At 45.1% G+C, this 15,510-nt stretch overlaps 1 protein-coding gene across 7 annotated transcripts in view; it reads right to left on the reverse strand.

Moving 5' to 3' along the window:
- Positions 1–5,874: 5,874 nt before the first annotated feature.
- The window catches only part of LLGL2 (LLGL scribble cell polarity complex component 2), an 82,053-nt gene continuing 72,417 nt past the window's right edge, over positions 5,875–15,510 (reverse strand). For 4 of the 7 annotated variants that reach the window (XM_077327814.1, XM_077327819.1, XM_077327816.1 and 1 more), the window contains exons 19-25: positions 15,008–15,174; positions 14,188–14,449; positions 13,517–13,700; positions 11,727–11,767; positions 10,776–10,823; positions 9,761–9,803; positions 8,406–8,475 (exon numbers count right to left, since the gene is read on the reverse strand). In XM_077327814.1, the coding sequence (XP_077183929.1) occupies positions 8,406–8,475; positions 9,761–9,803; positions 10,776–10,823; positions 11,727–11,767; positions 13,517–13,700; positions 14,188–14,449; positions 15,008–15,174 (815 nt within the window). Of the gene's footprint in view, positions 6,592–8,405; positions 8,476–9,760; positions 9,804–10,775; positions 10,824–11,726; positions 11,768–13,516; positions 13,701–14,187; positions 14,450–15,007; positions 15,175–15,510 lie in introns of those variants that run through there. The other 3 variants (XM_077327822.1, XM_077327820.1, XM_077327821.1) reach the window with 3 other exon arrangements.

Here is a 15,510-nt window from a genome sequence, read left to right on the forward strand (position 1 = left end):
AAAGGCTGCAAGATGGTGATGAGAACTGCAAAGCATGATTTCTATGTAAACTTCTGCTAGCTTCTACCCGGCACAATTGTTTACGGTAGTTCAGACCCTGACCATCATCAATGAAGGGTACCAAAATAGTAAATTGGATATAAACTGTGAGGCATTTACGAGCTTATTTGTGGATAAAATCTCGACACTCTGCCATGACCTTCCACCAACCATTGATACAGTAAGGGAACTAGAGGTCCCTTGGCTGCCTTCAGGGGTAGTACTTGATGGCTTCAGGTGGCTCATGCTGATTGAAGTGGCTAGGTTACTAATGTCATTGAGGCCAACTGCATGCCCATTAGATCCCTGCTCCTCAAGGCTGCTAAAAAGAGCCGATGAGAGGTAAGGAGGCCCCCTTCAGGAAATAATCAATCTCTCCCTTTCTACAGGGGAGTTTCCCAGGGTTAGGGTTAGAGAGGCAGTGGTTCACCCCCTATGGAAAAAAAATCTCTGGATCTGCAGGACCTGCCCAACTACTGCCTTGACTCACATTTGGCATTTCTTTGGAAAGTGGTTGAAAGGGCCGCTGAAGACCAGATACTAGCACACATAAAAGAAGTTTAATTTTTGGATCCACTCCAATATGATTTCTGGCCTGGTCACTCTGATGGATGATTTTTAGTGACAGCTGCATCAAGGCAGGTTGGTGCTGCTCATAATGCTGGACATCATAGCAGCATTCGACATAGTAGATCATGAACTCATGGCTCACAGCTTGCCAATCCCAAGATGCAGGAGACAGCCTCCTTCCTTATGGACAAAGGGTTGCAACTGAGGAGAACTTATCACTCTACTGTCAACTCCCCTGTGGAGTACCTCAGGGGGTAGTTCTCTCCCCAACTTTAATATCTTCATATGCTCTCTTACTCAGCTTCTCCGGGGATTTGGACTGGCATGTCATCAATATACGAACGACATCCAGGTCTGCCGCCTAATGAGCAGCCACCTGGACTCACTGCCAGAATCTTTTGCCAGTTGCCTGGAAGCAGTGATGAGATGGATCAAGCAGAGTCATCTGAAACTCAAACCTTCAAAGACAGAGGTCACGTGGCTAGGTAGTAAGAGACCAGGTGAGGAAGGTTACCTACTCTGCCTGGATGGAGTTCAGCTGATAGCTGTAAACAAAGCCAGGAGTCTGGCTGTGATCTTTGATGCCTTCGTCATGATGGAGGTGCAGATCACAAGAGTGGCACAGCTGGCATTCTTTCACCTCCACCAAGCCAAGCTACTAGCACCCTCCTTGGCTTCAGAACACCTAGCCATGGTGATCCATGAGACTGTCACCTATAGTTTGGACTTCTGTATCTCATTCTATACAGGCCTGCCATTATCCTTGATTCAGAAACTGTAACTGGTCCAGAATGCAGCAGCCAGGGTTTTCACGGGAACACCTTGGAGGGCCCACAACTGGCCTATGTTGGCAGCTGCTCTCTGGCCACAAGTTGAATTCCAGATCACGTTTAGGGTATTGGTGCTCACCTTTAAGGCCATTCACAATCTGAGTACCTAAGGGACCACCTCTCTGTCCCCAAAGAGTGCTTCACAAATACAAACTGATTGGTAGTCCCTGGCCCCAAGGAAGTACATCTGTCCTCAACCAGGGCCAGGAAGATCTCACTTCTGGCCCCTACTTGGTGGAACGAGCTCCAGAGGAGCAGGCACAATTCCACAGGGCCTGCAAGGGTGCTTCTGCCAAGTGTTTGGTTGGGGGCAGTAACCCTATAACATCAATGGGCCCACCTGTAAAAAACACTCCCATTGAAGCAGCACTGAACAGATATTATGCTGGTAATATGTGGTTTAATACTGCTGCTAGTTATGGAACACATTTTAAATATGTTTTAAATGACTTTTATTATTATTATTATTATTATTTCAATTTATTTCCCGCCACTCCCAAATGGCTCGCGGCGGGTTACAATGTCTTAAAAAAAAACATTAAAACTCCCATTGAAAGACTTTAAAATGTCACAGCATGGCAGCACAATAATAAGATCCCCTTCCTACCCCCATTCCTAAAAAAGGGGGGGTGGAGGAGAAGGAGGTCAACGATGTCAAGAAGCCCGGGGGAGAGCAGTCAATGTACCCCAGCAGCCCCAGCCTCAACCATAGACCTGGCGGAAGAGCTCCGTCTTGCAGGCCCTGCGGAACGTTGAAGGGTCCCGCAGGGCCCGCAGCTCACCCGGGAGCTCATTCCACCAGGTGGGGGCCAGGACCAAAAAGGCCCTGGCCCTGGTCGAGGCTAGGCGTGCTTCCCTAGGGCCGGGAACGACCAGAAGATTCTCACTCGCAGAGCGCAGAGCCCTGCGGGGGGCATAGGGCACTAGGCGGTCCCTCAGGTATGTGGGTCCCAGCCCGCGTAAAGCCTTAAAGGTTAGAACCAGAACCTTGAACCGGATCCGGACAGCAATTGGTAACCAGTGCAGCTGCCTCAGCACAGGCTGGATGTGGGCCCTCCAAGGTGTGCCGGTGAGGACCCTAGCGGCTGCATTTTGTACTAGCTGGAGTTTCCGGATCAGAGACAGGGATAGGCCCGCGTAGAGCGAGTTACAGAAATCTAATCTGGAGGTGACCGTTGCATGGATCACAGTGGCCAGGTGTTCGGGGGACAGGTAGGGCGCTAGTAGCCGAGCTTGGCGAAGATGGAAAAATGCCTGGCCGGCTACTTTCCTGACCTGCGCCTCCATAGTCAGGGAGGCATCAATGGTCACACCCAAGTTTCTGGCCTGGGACGCGATGGTAAGATGCGCCCCTGCCAGGGTGGGTAAATGCGCTTCCTGTTCCCGCCCCCTACTTCCCAGCCACAGGACCTCCGTCTTGGAGGGGTTGAGTTTCAGGCGACTCTGCTCAAATGTTCATTATATTGTTAGTAGTATTGTTGTTCACTCCCCTGAGCTGGCTTGCCGGGAGGGCAGTATACAAATCAAATACATTAAAAAGGGGAACAGGAAGAAGAAAGTTAAAGCAAACTAGAGTTTAAACAGTTAAGGATGTTGGCATCACTAATTTTACTCTTATCTGGCATTGATTGTAAAAGCAACTTCATTTCTGGGGTCAACTAGTGTTTGATGAATGTAGAGGGAGTGGGCCATGTTGCTGCTTTGCGAATGTCTCCCAGCACAAGCCTGGCTTGGAAAGGTGCTGAAGAAGTCTGGCCTCTCATGGAGTGAACTTCCAGAGGAACAGGGCAAGACATCTTGGCTTCAGTGTAAGAGGTTCATATTGCTGATACTGCCCATCTAGAAATACTGTAACAATGCCGCCTTCTCATTTGCCTTACTGAAACATACAATTAAGTTTCTATCTTATCTGAACTCCTGGTTCTTTTTAAATAAAAAAAATGAGTACCCTCCTCACATCTAAATTGTGTAGTCTTTGTTCTGATGGTGACATCGGGGAAGGAAAAAAAAACGCTAGGAGGTAGATGTCCTGGTTAACATGAAATAGTGACACCACCACGGGGAGAAATTTTATACAGACCCTGAGTACTACTTTGTCAGGAGGATACCTGATAAACGGAGGGTCACAGGGAAATGTGTGTAATTTCTCTACAGTTCTGGCAGATGAACCTGCCACTAGGAAGACAACTTCCATAGGTTCAACAGGTTTATACTTTAACTTGGAATGAACTAAGGAGAAACTCTACAGAAGAATAGGGCATACAAAACAAAATTGCACTTTCCTGTAACTATTGTTTGTTTAGTATCTTCTGTACAGGCACACATGGGGACTACGCATGACCAGACCAGCCAACATATGTCTCTACAGCTACAAGCCTCCAGGGGGCACTGCACGTTGGAGTAGATGCCTGTTGCCACCCAGGGCCCACATACTCCTGCTCAGAAATGCCCCCTACCCTTAGTACGTCTGAAGTCAGAGCGTGAAGTGGGGCAAGAGGGAGTGTATGTGTGGCTGCACAGAAGATACTCAATGAATAATAACTACAGGTAAGTACAACTTTGTTTAAATCATTAATCAACTGTGTAGTCCCACATGGGGATTCTAGCAAGCTACTGACCAAGTGGTGGGAATGCTCCCCTCACTTGAACAGCGAATGAAGAACTGCCTTGCTCACAAGCCTCACAACTTGTCTGCAGATCCAAGGAATGGTGATGTACAAACCTATGTCAACAATCAGATGGCCGCTCTGCAGATCTCTGTCAAAGGCACTGCATCGAGGAAAGCTGTGGAAGAAGCCATTGCCCTAGGGCAAGAATGTTCAATGATCGCGGCCATCTGGCTCTATCACAACACTCCCTGATAAGCCATTGGGCCAGAATCTGACGTGATGCTTTCCTAACTCTCTTAGGGTCACTAAAACAAACAGGGCTGTATCCCTGTGGAGCTCCAGGGTTCTCTTGAGGTAAAATAATGTCCCCTTAACATCTAAAGAATGCAAAAAATGTTCATTTTCAGCACTTGGTACAGGAAAAAATATGGGCGAAACAATACCTTGAGATAAATGGAACCTAGAAACTAGCATTTCAGAAAAGAACTTCAAAAAGAGTGGAGTTATCTGAAGAGCTGCTAGCCCAATGCTTCCCTGGCCTTGGTAATAGCTACTAAGAAACACACATTCATAAAAAATTCTGCCAAAGAAGTAGCAGCAAGGGGTTCAAAGGGCTTGACCATTAACTGTGCTAACACAACTGATAGAGACCATTGGGGTATCAATGGTCCGGGGGGATCTTCAAAGAAGAAAACACCCTTAGCAATACAACCCGCAAAGGGAAAATTGTCTCCACTTGTACATATAGGATCTCCTAGTGTTAGGTTTGCGTGACAGCAGGAGAACATCGTTAGAAAATATTTGGCCTTTGTCTGAGGTTGCCAAACTCTCAGAGGCTGAAGTAACCTGGTTGATGCTGATATCATCTGGTCAATTTGGTAGGGGAACGGGTCCTAGGAGATCTCCATAAGGATCAGAAACCATATTTACCTGGCAACACAGGTAAAATGCGTCCTCAAGCGAACCAATTCCTACTCAGAAACAGAACCTCACGGCCTTCTTATTTTTCCCCACTGTAAAAAAGATTGACATCCAGAACACTCTAAAGAATAAAAAGTGATTTCAGGGAAGCGGCCTTTATGCCAGTCTTGCTCAATCTGTTGGCTTCCCTAGGGATGTGAATAGCTTGAATGGAAACACTGGGCTTCACTGTGACATCAGCTTCTTGGTGGGCCCTTTAAATGCTTCCTCTCAGCTTTCTCTGCTGCCAGAAATGGGTGGGGAGGAGGCATTTATAGGGGCCTCTAAGCAGCTGATCATGACACATCAGCTGCTTAGTGTGCCCTTTAAATGCCTCCCTCCTGCTTTCTCAGGCAGAGGAGATGCTCTCCCACCCAGAGCGCAGCCATTTCTTCCCTCTGCCACCATATACTATTGTAACAATATTTGTAACTGGTTCTGTTGAATTCTCAGCTATCATTATTACGTATGTTGGAAAGTCATACCTTCACCATGGAAAAGACCAGAAACTATTTTTAATGGAAAACGGATTCACAGAACTTGATTCCCCTACTGAATACTGACATTCAAGTGCCTATTTTTATAAATATTGCAGAAGCCCTAGTGGCATGTGGAGGGTTGGCTGCTACTGGGGCAGGGAAACTTGCTATGTGGAACCTCACTGGTTTATCTGCAGCCACAGCAGCAACAGGGAAACAAGCCCCTCCCTTGTGAGAAGCCATTTTGGAGATGGTATTGCCAAACTACTTTTGAATGGGGCCCATCATAGGAGGGGCAACTCAAGTTCTCCGCTCTGAGCTCCCCAAGGATCAGACTTCAGCACCATTTTATCAAAACAAGGCAAAATAACTTGAGTACACATTGCCTATAATAAAAAAGTATGTAAAGATATTGGTTTATTTCAGAAGACAGATCAATGTAGTGTTCAGACAAAGTTTGATTCATTTTCTGATTGGAACAGCTACAAAAATAGATTCTACCTCAATGCAGATCATTGAACAGTACTGTAACAGGACAAAAAAAAAGGTTCCAATTTCCTTATTTAAAAAGTTTACAGCAGCCACAGTAATCTAAAGTGATACAATATTTCTTTCATTATTTTTTTTAAAAGCACTCTTCTAAAATAGTTCTCTAAACAAAAATGCTTGTTACGATCTTTAAAAATGTACAAAAAATCTTAAATCAGAGCTAACAGTATATTAAAAACTCTGCAACCAAGGCAGCAATATTTATAATTTAAAACCCAACCCAGTAAAAATCTTTTTTTTTTCTTTAAGAAAGGAAAAACTGTGCAAACATTTGAAGAGTTGCAAAAACATGAGAAGAGGCATGAAGGGAAAAAGAGAACAAGAAAATCATTCCAGCCCTGTGTGCAAGACCAACAGCACACAAGGAAGAGACAGCTTCAAGTGAAGCCCAGCGCAGAAGAGGGGAAAGGGCAGTGCCCAGCTAAGGTTCAGTCTTGCAATTCATTTGAGGCCATGATCAGCGGATGCATCTTCCCAGGGATGGCAGGCAGTAGTGTTATGGCACTCTTCCCAAAATGCCAGACCTCACAGAGACACCACCAGAACACAATCACTCTGTTAGGAAGAGAAAATCACATGATGTTTCATGCCAGCAACGGAATCTAATACAAGAACCTCCCAAGAGTCAGATGTAAATTGGTAACAACAATGATCTTTGCTACTGCCTAGGAAACAACAGAGCCCCTAGGACAGATCATGTTCATATCCACAAATGTAAATGCACCTGCATTTTCAGAGGCTGCTACCAAAAGAACCTCATACATAATAACCTGCAAATTTCACAGTATGTTCTAGTTGCTCATTCAGATTGGGGCGTGAGGAAATCTGCCATGAGGATGTTAAAGGAATAGAGCCAGTGACCAGCTCCCCTGCCAAAACTGCTTCAGTGTTTTTTTGACAAATCAATTTGAACACCTTATTCTGTTAGCAGAAATTGGTGCAGAATATCAGGAGTGCCTAATGCTGGGAGCGATTGAGGGCAAAAGAAGAAGGGGACGACAGAGAATGAGGTGGCTGGATGGAGTCACTGAAGCAGTAGGTGCAAACTTAAATGGACTCCGGGGAATGGTGGAGGACAGGAAGGCCTGGAGGATCGTTATCCATGGGGTTGCGATGGGTCGGACATGACTTTGCACCTAACAACAACAATCAGGAGTGCAGAGAGAAAGGCCTACTCCTAAACTACCCCTTGCACCTCCAGAGAACAGGCAGAATATTTGTTTGGCAGTATGAGGCATAGAGTGAACTCTGTCTGGATTCCCAGCTGTTACACGAAAAATGGACGATTCCAAATTAGTGACAAAGAGAAAAAGAATCTATCCAGTGGCTTAAGTCTCTTATATTATTTATTCACTTCGACTCTGCCAAACTCTAAAAAGCCTTATTGGCAGTTGTTATGTCAGGAAGCCTCACCAGCGTGTTCTATGGCATAAGAAGAACCCTGCTGGATCAGCCCAGTGGTCCATCTAGTCCAGCATCCTGTCTTACACAGTGGCTAATCAGTTATCCTGGAAGTCCCCTGATGAGCCAGTTTGGTGTAGTGGTTAGGAGTGCGGACTTCTAATCTGGCATGCCGGGTTCGATTCTGCACTCCCCCACATAAAGCCAGCTGGGTGACCTTGGGCTCGCCACGGCACTGATAAAACAGTTCTGACCAAGCAGTGACATCAGGGCTCTCTCAGCCTCACCCACCTCACAGGGTGTCTGTTGTGGGGAGAGGAAAGGGAAGGCGACTGTAAGCCGCATTGAGCCTCCTTCGGGTAGAGAAAAGCGGCATATAAGAACCAGCTCTTCTTCTTCTTCATGATGCCTTCTGGCTGTGGTATTCAGAAATTGACTGCCTTAGCGTGGAGGTTCCCTGTAGTCACCATGGCTAACCTGCACTGAGTCTGTCTAATCCCCATTTAGAGCTATGCCTGTGGCCATCACAACATCCATATTTTAATCACTTGCTGCATAAAGTAGCATTTTGTCTATCCTGAATCTAGGCTACTGCAGTTATGTTTATTCTGAAGTCCTTTACTACAAAAACAAGGTGAATTCAAAGTACTCCATCCCTACAGCTGTTTGTCCAAAAGCCTAATCAATAATCAATATTATATTATTATATAGTTACAACTATTAATATTATTATTGTAAGGTATTCACTTGTTTATCGACTGTTTTATGTTTTGTTCTTTGTTCCTATGTAAACTGCCCTGAGCCTTCAGGGAGGGCGGTATGTAAATATAATAAATAAATAAATACTTTAAGGAATTACAGGGAAGAGTGGACTGGAGGTGATCATAGCCTCGTACTATGGAATTTGGCTTGAAAACACACTATCACGTTGCATGTTTGAATGCTCATACATGAGTACTGAGGTATGTTTACTTACCTCCTCCATTACTTAGTCTGTGTCCTAATTGGATCCCCCTTGAATTTCTGTCACTATAGCTCCTGCAGAGACAACAAAGTCAAGATGGGGCAAATACTCCATGCCCTTCCAGCCCTGTGTACCATTGCCTTGTTCAATAGCAAAGTTCTCTCCTTCCCCCATCAAGCCCTAGAGTAGATAACCATGCATCACAACTAGCATTTCATGTAAGTATAGGATCACTGATCAGAATTCTCCTTTTGTGAAATAAGAACTGAAGATCCACAAATATGAATTGTTGGGAATGTCATACTGCCCAGTTTCCTCTATCCCCTCCCAGCCCAGTTTTTATTTATTTATTTGTTTGTTTATATTAAGCTTTTATGCCACAGCTCCTAGTGCCACTAGCCCACAGTGGCTGACAACATGGTTTAAAACAAAATCAATAATAAAAATCCCCTCCCATGAAAACCCTCCCTCCTTACCAAGCCACCAGAATTCTGTCATATGTGCCCAAAAGATGTAAAACCAAGTGCAGAAAGCCAAAGGCACCATAGGAGGGGCCAGATCTTCCTTGACCTGACCTCAACCAAATGCCTGGTGGAAGAGTTCCATCTTACAGGTCCGGTGGAACTGAAGAAACTCCATCAGGGCCCTCCGCTCTTCCGGGAGCTCATTCAACCAGGCAGGGGCCAGGACTGAAAAGGCACACTGCCCTGAAGGGGGCATAGGGAGTCAAATGGTCCCTGATATACATTGGGCCCAGAGCGTGGATGGCCTTGAAGGTTAAAACCAGTACCTTGAACTTGATCTGATAAACAACTGGCAACCAATGCAACCTGCTGGATATGGGCTTTCCATGGTATTCCAGTGAAAGCCCTAGCAGCCGCATTTTGCACCAGCTGAAGTTTCTGGATCAAGGACAAGGGAAGGCCCCTGTGAAGTGAATTACAGAAAACTAGTGGATCACTATCCTCTGTTCTACTTGACTTTTCATCCTAGCTAAATGGGCACATTTTTCTTGCTGACTTGAAAGCCGAGTTCGTTCAAATATGACCTGAATTATTCACAAGTTTGGGATAGCATGCCTCTCAAACCCAAGGTGGTGGAAGAGAACTTTGTAAGCATTTAGAGGAAACTGTTTTCCCTCTCATGTGTTCAACTCTGATCACCGTTGGAAGATTATAAATTTAAGAACATGCCAAGGAAAACCGTTGGAGAACCAGCACTGTTGGGCAACCCAAGTCTGCCATAAAATGACACTTTCAGATCTTCCTTGTGCCGCCTTCCCTTTTGTCATCTGAGCAGACACCAACTCTGTAGAAGCCCCAACAAGGAAGAGAGAAGCCTTGGTTGCCAGGCACTCACCCTCTTCCACCTTCCAGAGTACTCTGTATTTCCTTCAGGACTTCTAAAAGAACAACAAAAACAAAGCAGCCATGAGGAACAAATGCAGCTCTGCCACAGATTCTAGCATTATTTGTTTGAGAACTACTTGAACCTCCCTTCAGAATGGTCTCTTTGGTTCCTACATGCTTTTTTACAACATTTTGTGTCTTCAAGTATCTACCTGTGCTTGTGTCATATTCACCTCTAATTCATGTTGTGACTGTAGCTGCGGTTATATTGGATAATAAGAATCCTCTTATATTTCAGCATCCAATATTGTTAATAGACAATTTTAAAATTCTTTGGTTGTTTGACAGAGGTCCTGTTTCTTTTGTTATCAGTTTTTGCTTCTAAGGATCCCTTGCAAAGCTCAAGGTTTTATTCTTGATGAGATTGTGTGTTTTGTTTTGGTCATGTCAACTGTATTTTGAATGCATTTCCTTCTTGAAACAATTGCAATCTATAACAAGCTCAGGGTAACATAATTCAGTTTTGCCAAATACGTTTGTCTGCCCCTTTTGATATGTTCGTTTACTTATTTAGGAAGAATTGGAAGCTTGAGTTAGCTTACAATTAAATACGGCAGTACAAAATAAATATCTTTTAAGTATTTGAAAGGTTGTCACTTGGAGGAGGACAGGAAACACTTCCTGTTGGCAGCAAAGGATAGGATCCACAGTAATGAGTTTAATCTACATGTGGAATGGTATTGGGAAGACATCAGGGAAAAACTTTTTTACAGTGAGAGGAGGTCAACAGGAAGCTCTGCCCAAAGTGTATAAATATTTGTCCCTTGAACTGTATTACTGGTGATACCATCCTTTAAGGACAACCAACAGAACCCCCCTTTCCCATCCAAGTCATGTGGACACACACTTATACGTTATTACAAGCTACTGGAGTGAGAAACAATTGGCGCTGGAACCAAGTCACCCATTTCAGGCCAATCACTACAGGAAGCATATCCCCCACAAGAGAATAATGTCCTCCTTACTCTCATCATTGAGCAGGGCGTGCTCCATCAGTTTCCCAGGCGTCCTCTCTGAAAAAGAGCATGCAGAAAGTTACGAGGCAACATCTCCATTTCCAGAATTCACATAATGCAACATACAAAAAACTCAGAAGCCAGCAACAGGCATTCTGACTTATCTACTCCAGATGTTAAAGCTTATCTCTATAAGTCATTAAAAAGGCTACTCTTGTTACTCCCATTTGGACTCCTCCAAAGGCCTGAAGGCCATGACGCAAGCTGCTGGGTAACAGCCCACGCTTAGTCGTACTGAGCGCTCTTCCCTCCAGAGCCTGTGAGCAGCACAATGCCAGCTTCCATGTAAGCTCTCTATAGTCCTGTAGTTAAGATAACAGCAAACCCCAAAGCCTTAGACATTTGAACCATGTCTCAGAATTTAGAAGTATGTCACCTGAGGAATACAGCCAGGTAAATTGGTATTGTACCCAAAACTGTATTTGCAAAATGGACCACTTGCAGGGCCAAAATTCAGAGCCCGTGTCAGTTGCTGCACAATGCTGCCTGCAGCCATAGCTTGTGATCAGATTTATTCAGGCCAAAATCTCTGGCACTGACCCACATCGTCTGGTTTACTGAGGATGCTGACACATGGCAATTACTCTCTGTGTCACTCCCATTTCTGCTGCAAAGGCACAGTGGCAAGAGAGCATTTGTACACACAGCATGCGCATGTCCATACTTTGACTGCAATCTTTCCGAGGAATGCAAAGTGGGGGAGGAAGCACAGGGGGTGGGCTATCTGAGACACTGCCCCCCAACAGCACATCGCTTGGGATGCCACGCAGGAGGAAACCCCTACACAGAAGTCACAGAACAGCCATGGGATCACCTACACACTGACATCCAGGCCCTGCTTTCCAAACAAGCAAAATGCAGGGCTCCAAGCAGCGGTTTAAGTTTGCATGTCTTGCTTACCGTCTCCACCTTGTTCACTAGAGCTCCGTCCTGATTCTCTGCTGTAGAAGACAGGAAGAACAGACAAGGAGACAAATGACCACAAAAGATTTCCTGCCAAGGCTTGGCCAGTCAGAAATTAGCTCAGCCAGGTGGGCCTACAGAACCAATACAGACACTGGACACTGATGTTGGCAACTGATAGATTTACATATGACTAGTTCACACTGCACTGCTTTGAAGGATGCCTGTTGCCTTTACAAAACCTAAAACCCCAAAACACACAAAATCATTTTGCATAAAGTAGTGTTACAAGCACTGTGGGTGATAATGATTGTGTCTTGCCTTACCACTTTGGACTAGAGATTCACATGATAAAATGCTCCTCCATATGAAACAAATCCATATTGTTGTTGTTAGGTGCGAAGTCGTGTCCGACCCATCGCAACCCCATGGACAATGATCCTCCAGGCCTCCCCGTCCTCTACCATTCCCCGGAGTCCATTTAAGTTTGCACCGACTGCATCAGTGACTCCATCCAGCCACCTCATTCTCTGTCGCCCCCTTCTTCTTTTGCCCTCAATCGCTCCCAGCATTAGGCTCTTCTCCAGGGAGTCCTTCCTTCTCATGAGGTGGCCTTCAAGGATTGCTGCCTTGTCGTGGTCGCGTAGCTCAGTGAAGCTATGAGCTATGCCGTGGTCACATAGTTCAGTGGTCGTGTAGCTCAGTGAAGCTATGAGCTATGCCGTGCAGGGCCACCCAAGACAGACCGATCATAGCAAAGAGCTCTGACAAAAGGTGGTCCACCGGAGAAGGAAATGGCAAACCACTCCAGTATCTTTGCCATAAGACCTCTATAAAGGTAACGGTATCCCCTGTGCAAGCACCAGGTCATGCCTGACCCTTGGGGTGATGCCCTCCAGTGTTTTCATGGCAGACTCAATACGAGGTGGTTTGCCAGTGCCTTCCCCAGTCATTACCGTTTACCCTCCAGCAAGCTGGGTACTCATTTCACCGACCTCGGAAGGATGGAAGGCTGAGTCAACCTTGAGCCGGCTGCTGGGATTGAACTCCCAGCCTCATGGGCAGACAGCTTCAGAGAGCATTTCTGCTGCCTTACCACCCTGCAGCACAAGAGGCTCTATGGACAGTTCCAAAAGGCAAAACAAATCCATAGCTTGCAGAAATGTAGCATATCAGGAACAAGGATTGTACCCAAGTCTGGCATATTATTTCTTTGAGAAGAGATATCTTTTGCACAGAGGAACAGCCAGTAGTGCTGCACACACAAAGGTTTGCCACCTGAGTAAACAATACGTCACAGTGTTCTCCATCACTGAAAATTCTTTATTACAGAGAGGACTGACCTAGTTTCTACCTAGTTTGTGGGGCTTTGTTTTGTGGCATTTCCCTGTGCAGCTGTAAACATCTCTGCAGAAGTGACCAATGGGGACATGGGACTGAACATTTTTGAAACACATGGCTCTTTTGGAAAAGTGAAGACAGCAGGGTAAAAGACAAGTGCAGCCTTGCAAGCAGGTAGCAAGACCAGGGGAGGCACTCCATCACCTGACAGGTGAGAGGCTTCTTCAGATGGCTTCAGATTCTAACAAATGCTAACAATCATGGCAGAAGCATGGCACTTCTGACAACAGATAAGGCCACGGCATAGAGTGACTACCTGCCCAAGGTAAGCCTGAAGCTCCTTGGGTGCAACTTTCTCCTACTTAAGTGCGAGCAAGACAACTAAGTGGGTCAAGTGTTATCATGCCAACAAGCACCCTTTCAGTGACAGCGACCTCCTGACACACCTCAGTGGAAAGGCTGCAAAGCATTCATACTTAGATTTCTTTGAAGCTTTCTCCGTGGCAGATACATTGTGCACATAATTATTGCCCGTGCTTTCAGGTGCTTCTACCAGACAGCGTGGTTCAACCAGCCACTTCGTAGAAAGTGAAAACCTCTCAAACTCTGATGGGGAGATGAGATAGAACCCTGAAAAGAAAGATGAAAAAAAACTCCCTGTAAACTGTGCATACAGATACACAGAGAGAACACCAGTGTCTAAAAGCCTAGGTGTTAGGGAGACTTCCTTGAATAAATGAAATGAAACAAACATTCCATTTCATTTCCCCTTGAAGAAAACAAGGTTATCTTCAGAAGAATCATACATACATTTACACAGAATCAAGCAAATTAAAGCTCAATGCTGGCTTTTTAAAGAGAGTGCATGGGGTTATTACAAGAGATTTTAGACACACTCTGGATGGATTGTAAAACGCTGATTCTTGTTGAGTCTTATATATGGACAGCTCTAGAAGAGCATACTGGCACCCAACCCCCTATCTTCCCCACAAAAGGACACAATTCAATTCCTAGGTACTGTGCACAATAACAAAAGGAAGCCACTGTCACATGTTAGCAGAATAAAAATTTTCCAAATGTCACAATAGCAGCAGACGTTGTGTGTTTATAGTGTTACCTTGTCCATATCTGGTGAACACACAGGAGGCAATGCCACTCACATCCTCCTTGCGGATGCAGGGATATCGCACTTGTATTTTGAGTAAAGGCAAGGAAATGATGTGGATGTCTCCCAAGTTTGTCAGAACAGCCAGGTCATTTTCACTGTACTCATCCTTGTTGCTAGCAAAATTGGCCACTGTCACCTTCCGCACCCGACAGCCTTCCAAGGCAGTCAACTTGAGCTTCAGTTTGGAGCTGACCTTTGGCAATGTGAAAATCTGCCAACGCAAACCAGTAACATTATATTCATTCACTGTAATGCAAGCTTTCCATCTGCAGCCAGGAAGTGGGTTTAGGAGTAGCTGCTTCCCACCACTTGGGAATAGTCTGCAAGCAGTAAGCAAGTGGATCTGCTTTGCTGCTTCTCGCTGCAGGATGCAGAGTATTTCACAAGGAGCAGGACTACAATACAGGGATGGGATGGTACCATATCCAGTTCTTGCAAGCTTCTACCCACCACCCACTTGGCTCTAGTGCAGTATCAACAAAAGACTGGCTCGCGATCTACTAAGTACCCAGATAGTTTACTTTTTAAATTGAAGTGTGATTATCAGACTACGTGCCCTTAAAAAAAGAACCGGACAGAAGAAGGTAACAAAAATCCCTGCTGTATTAGTTTAAAAGCATGCTCTTTTCAGCTCCAAAGGCAAGTTTATACTGGCATAACTGAAATGTCAATTAGCAGTAAAGGCTATCAAAAAGAAATGCATTTTTTAAAGTTCCTTGGTTGGCTGTGATTGAACAGAAAAACATGAACATGCACACCCCACACTTACCTTAAACTGCTCTTCAGATACAACGAGAAGCTGGTGGCTACTTTGCATATCAGGGCTCTTGGAAAGATCATGAGCTACTTCCAGGGGCTCTGGGAGAGGAGTGCTGCGACCATCCAGGACAAGAATCCCCACGACAGGAGCTCTGTGCATGAGCTGGATTTCTTTGGCTGTGAATGATGCACCCAGAACTATTTGTCACAGACACACAAGACTTCACCCAGAGACAACAATAGGCAAACTGCTCTATCCTTCTCCTTTTAATTAGATTTGCTAGATTCCAAAACAACCAATAAATTTATGTACTTTTTACATTCTGCCATGGCATTTTAATACACTCAAGGCAGGTTCTTGCTATGGAAGTGGAAACATAAAATGGAATAATTTAGATGGGCAGGGGGAGTTAGGAGCCTGATAGCTAAAGTAAGTATTCAAGCCACAGTACTTCAGAAGAATTGTTCCCTAAAGAGAGATAAGCAGCAATTAAGTTTAAATATCAGAAAGAG

The sequence above is a fragment of the Paroedura picta genome, chromosome 3, assembly GCF_049243985.1.
Source record: "Paroedura picta isolate Pp20150507F chromosome 3, Ppicta_v3.0, whole genome shotgun sequence".
NCBI lineage: Eukaryota > Metazoa > Chordata > Lepidosauria > Squamata > Gekkonidae > Paroedura > Paroedura picta.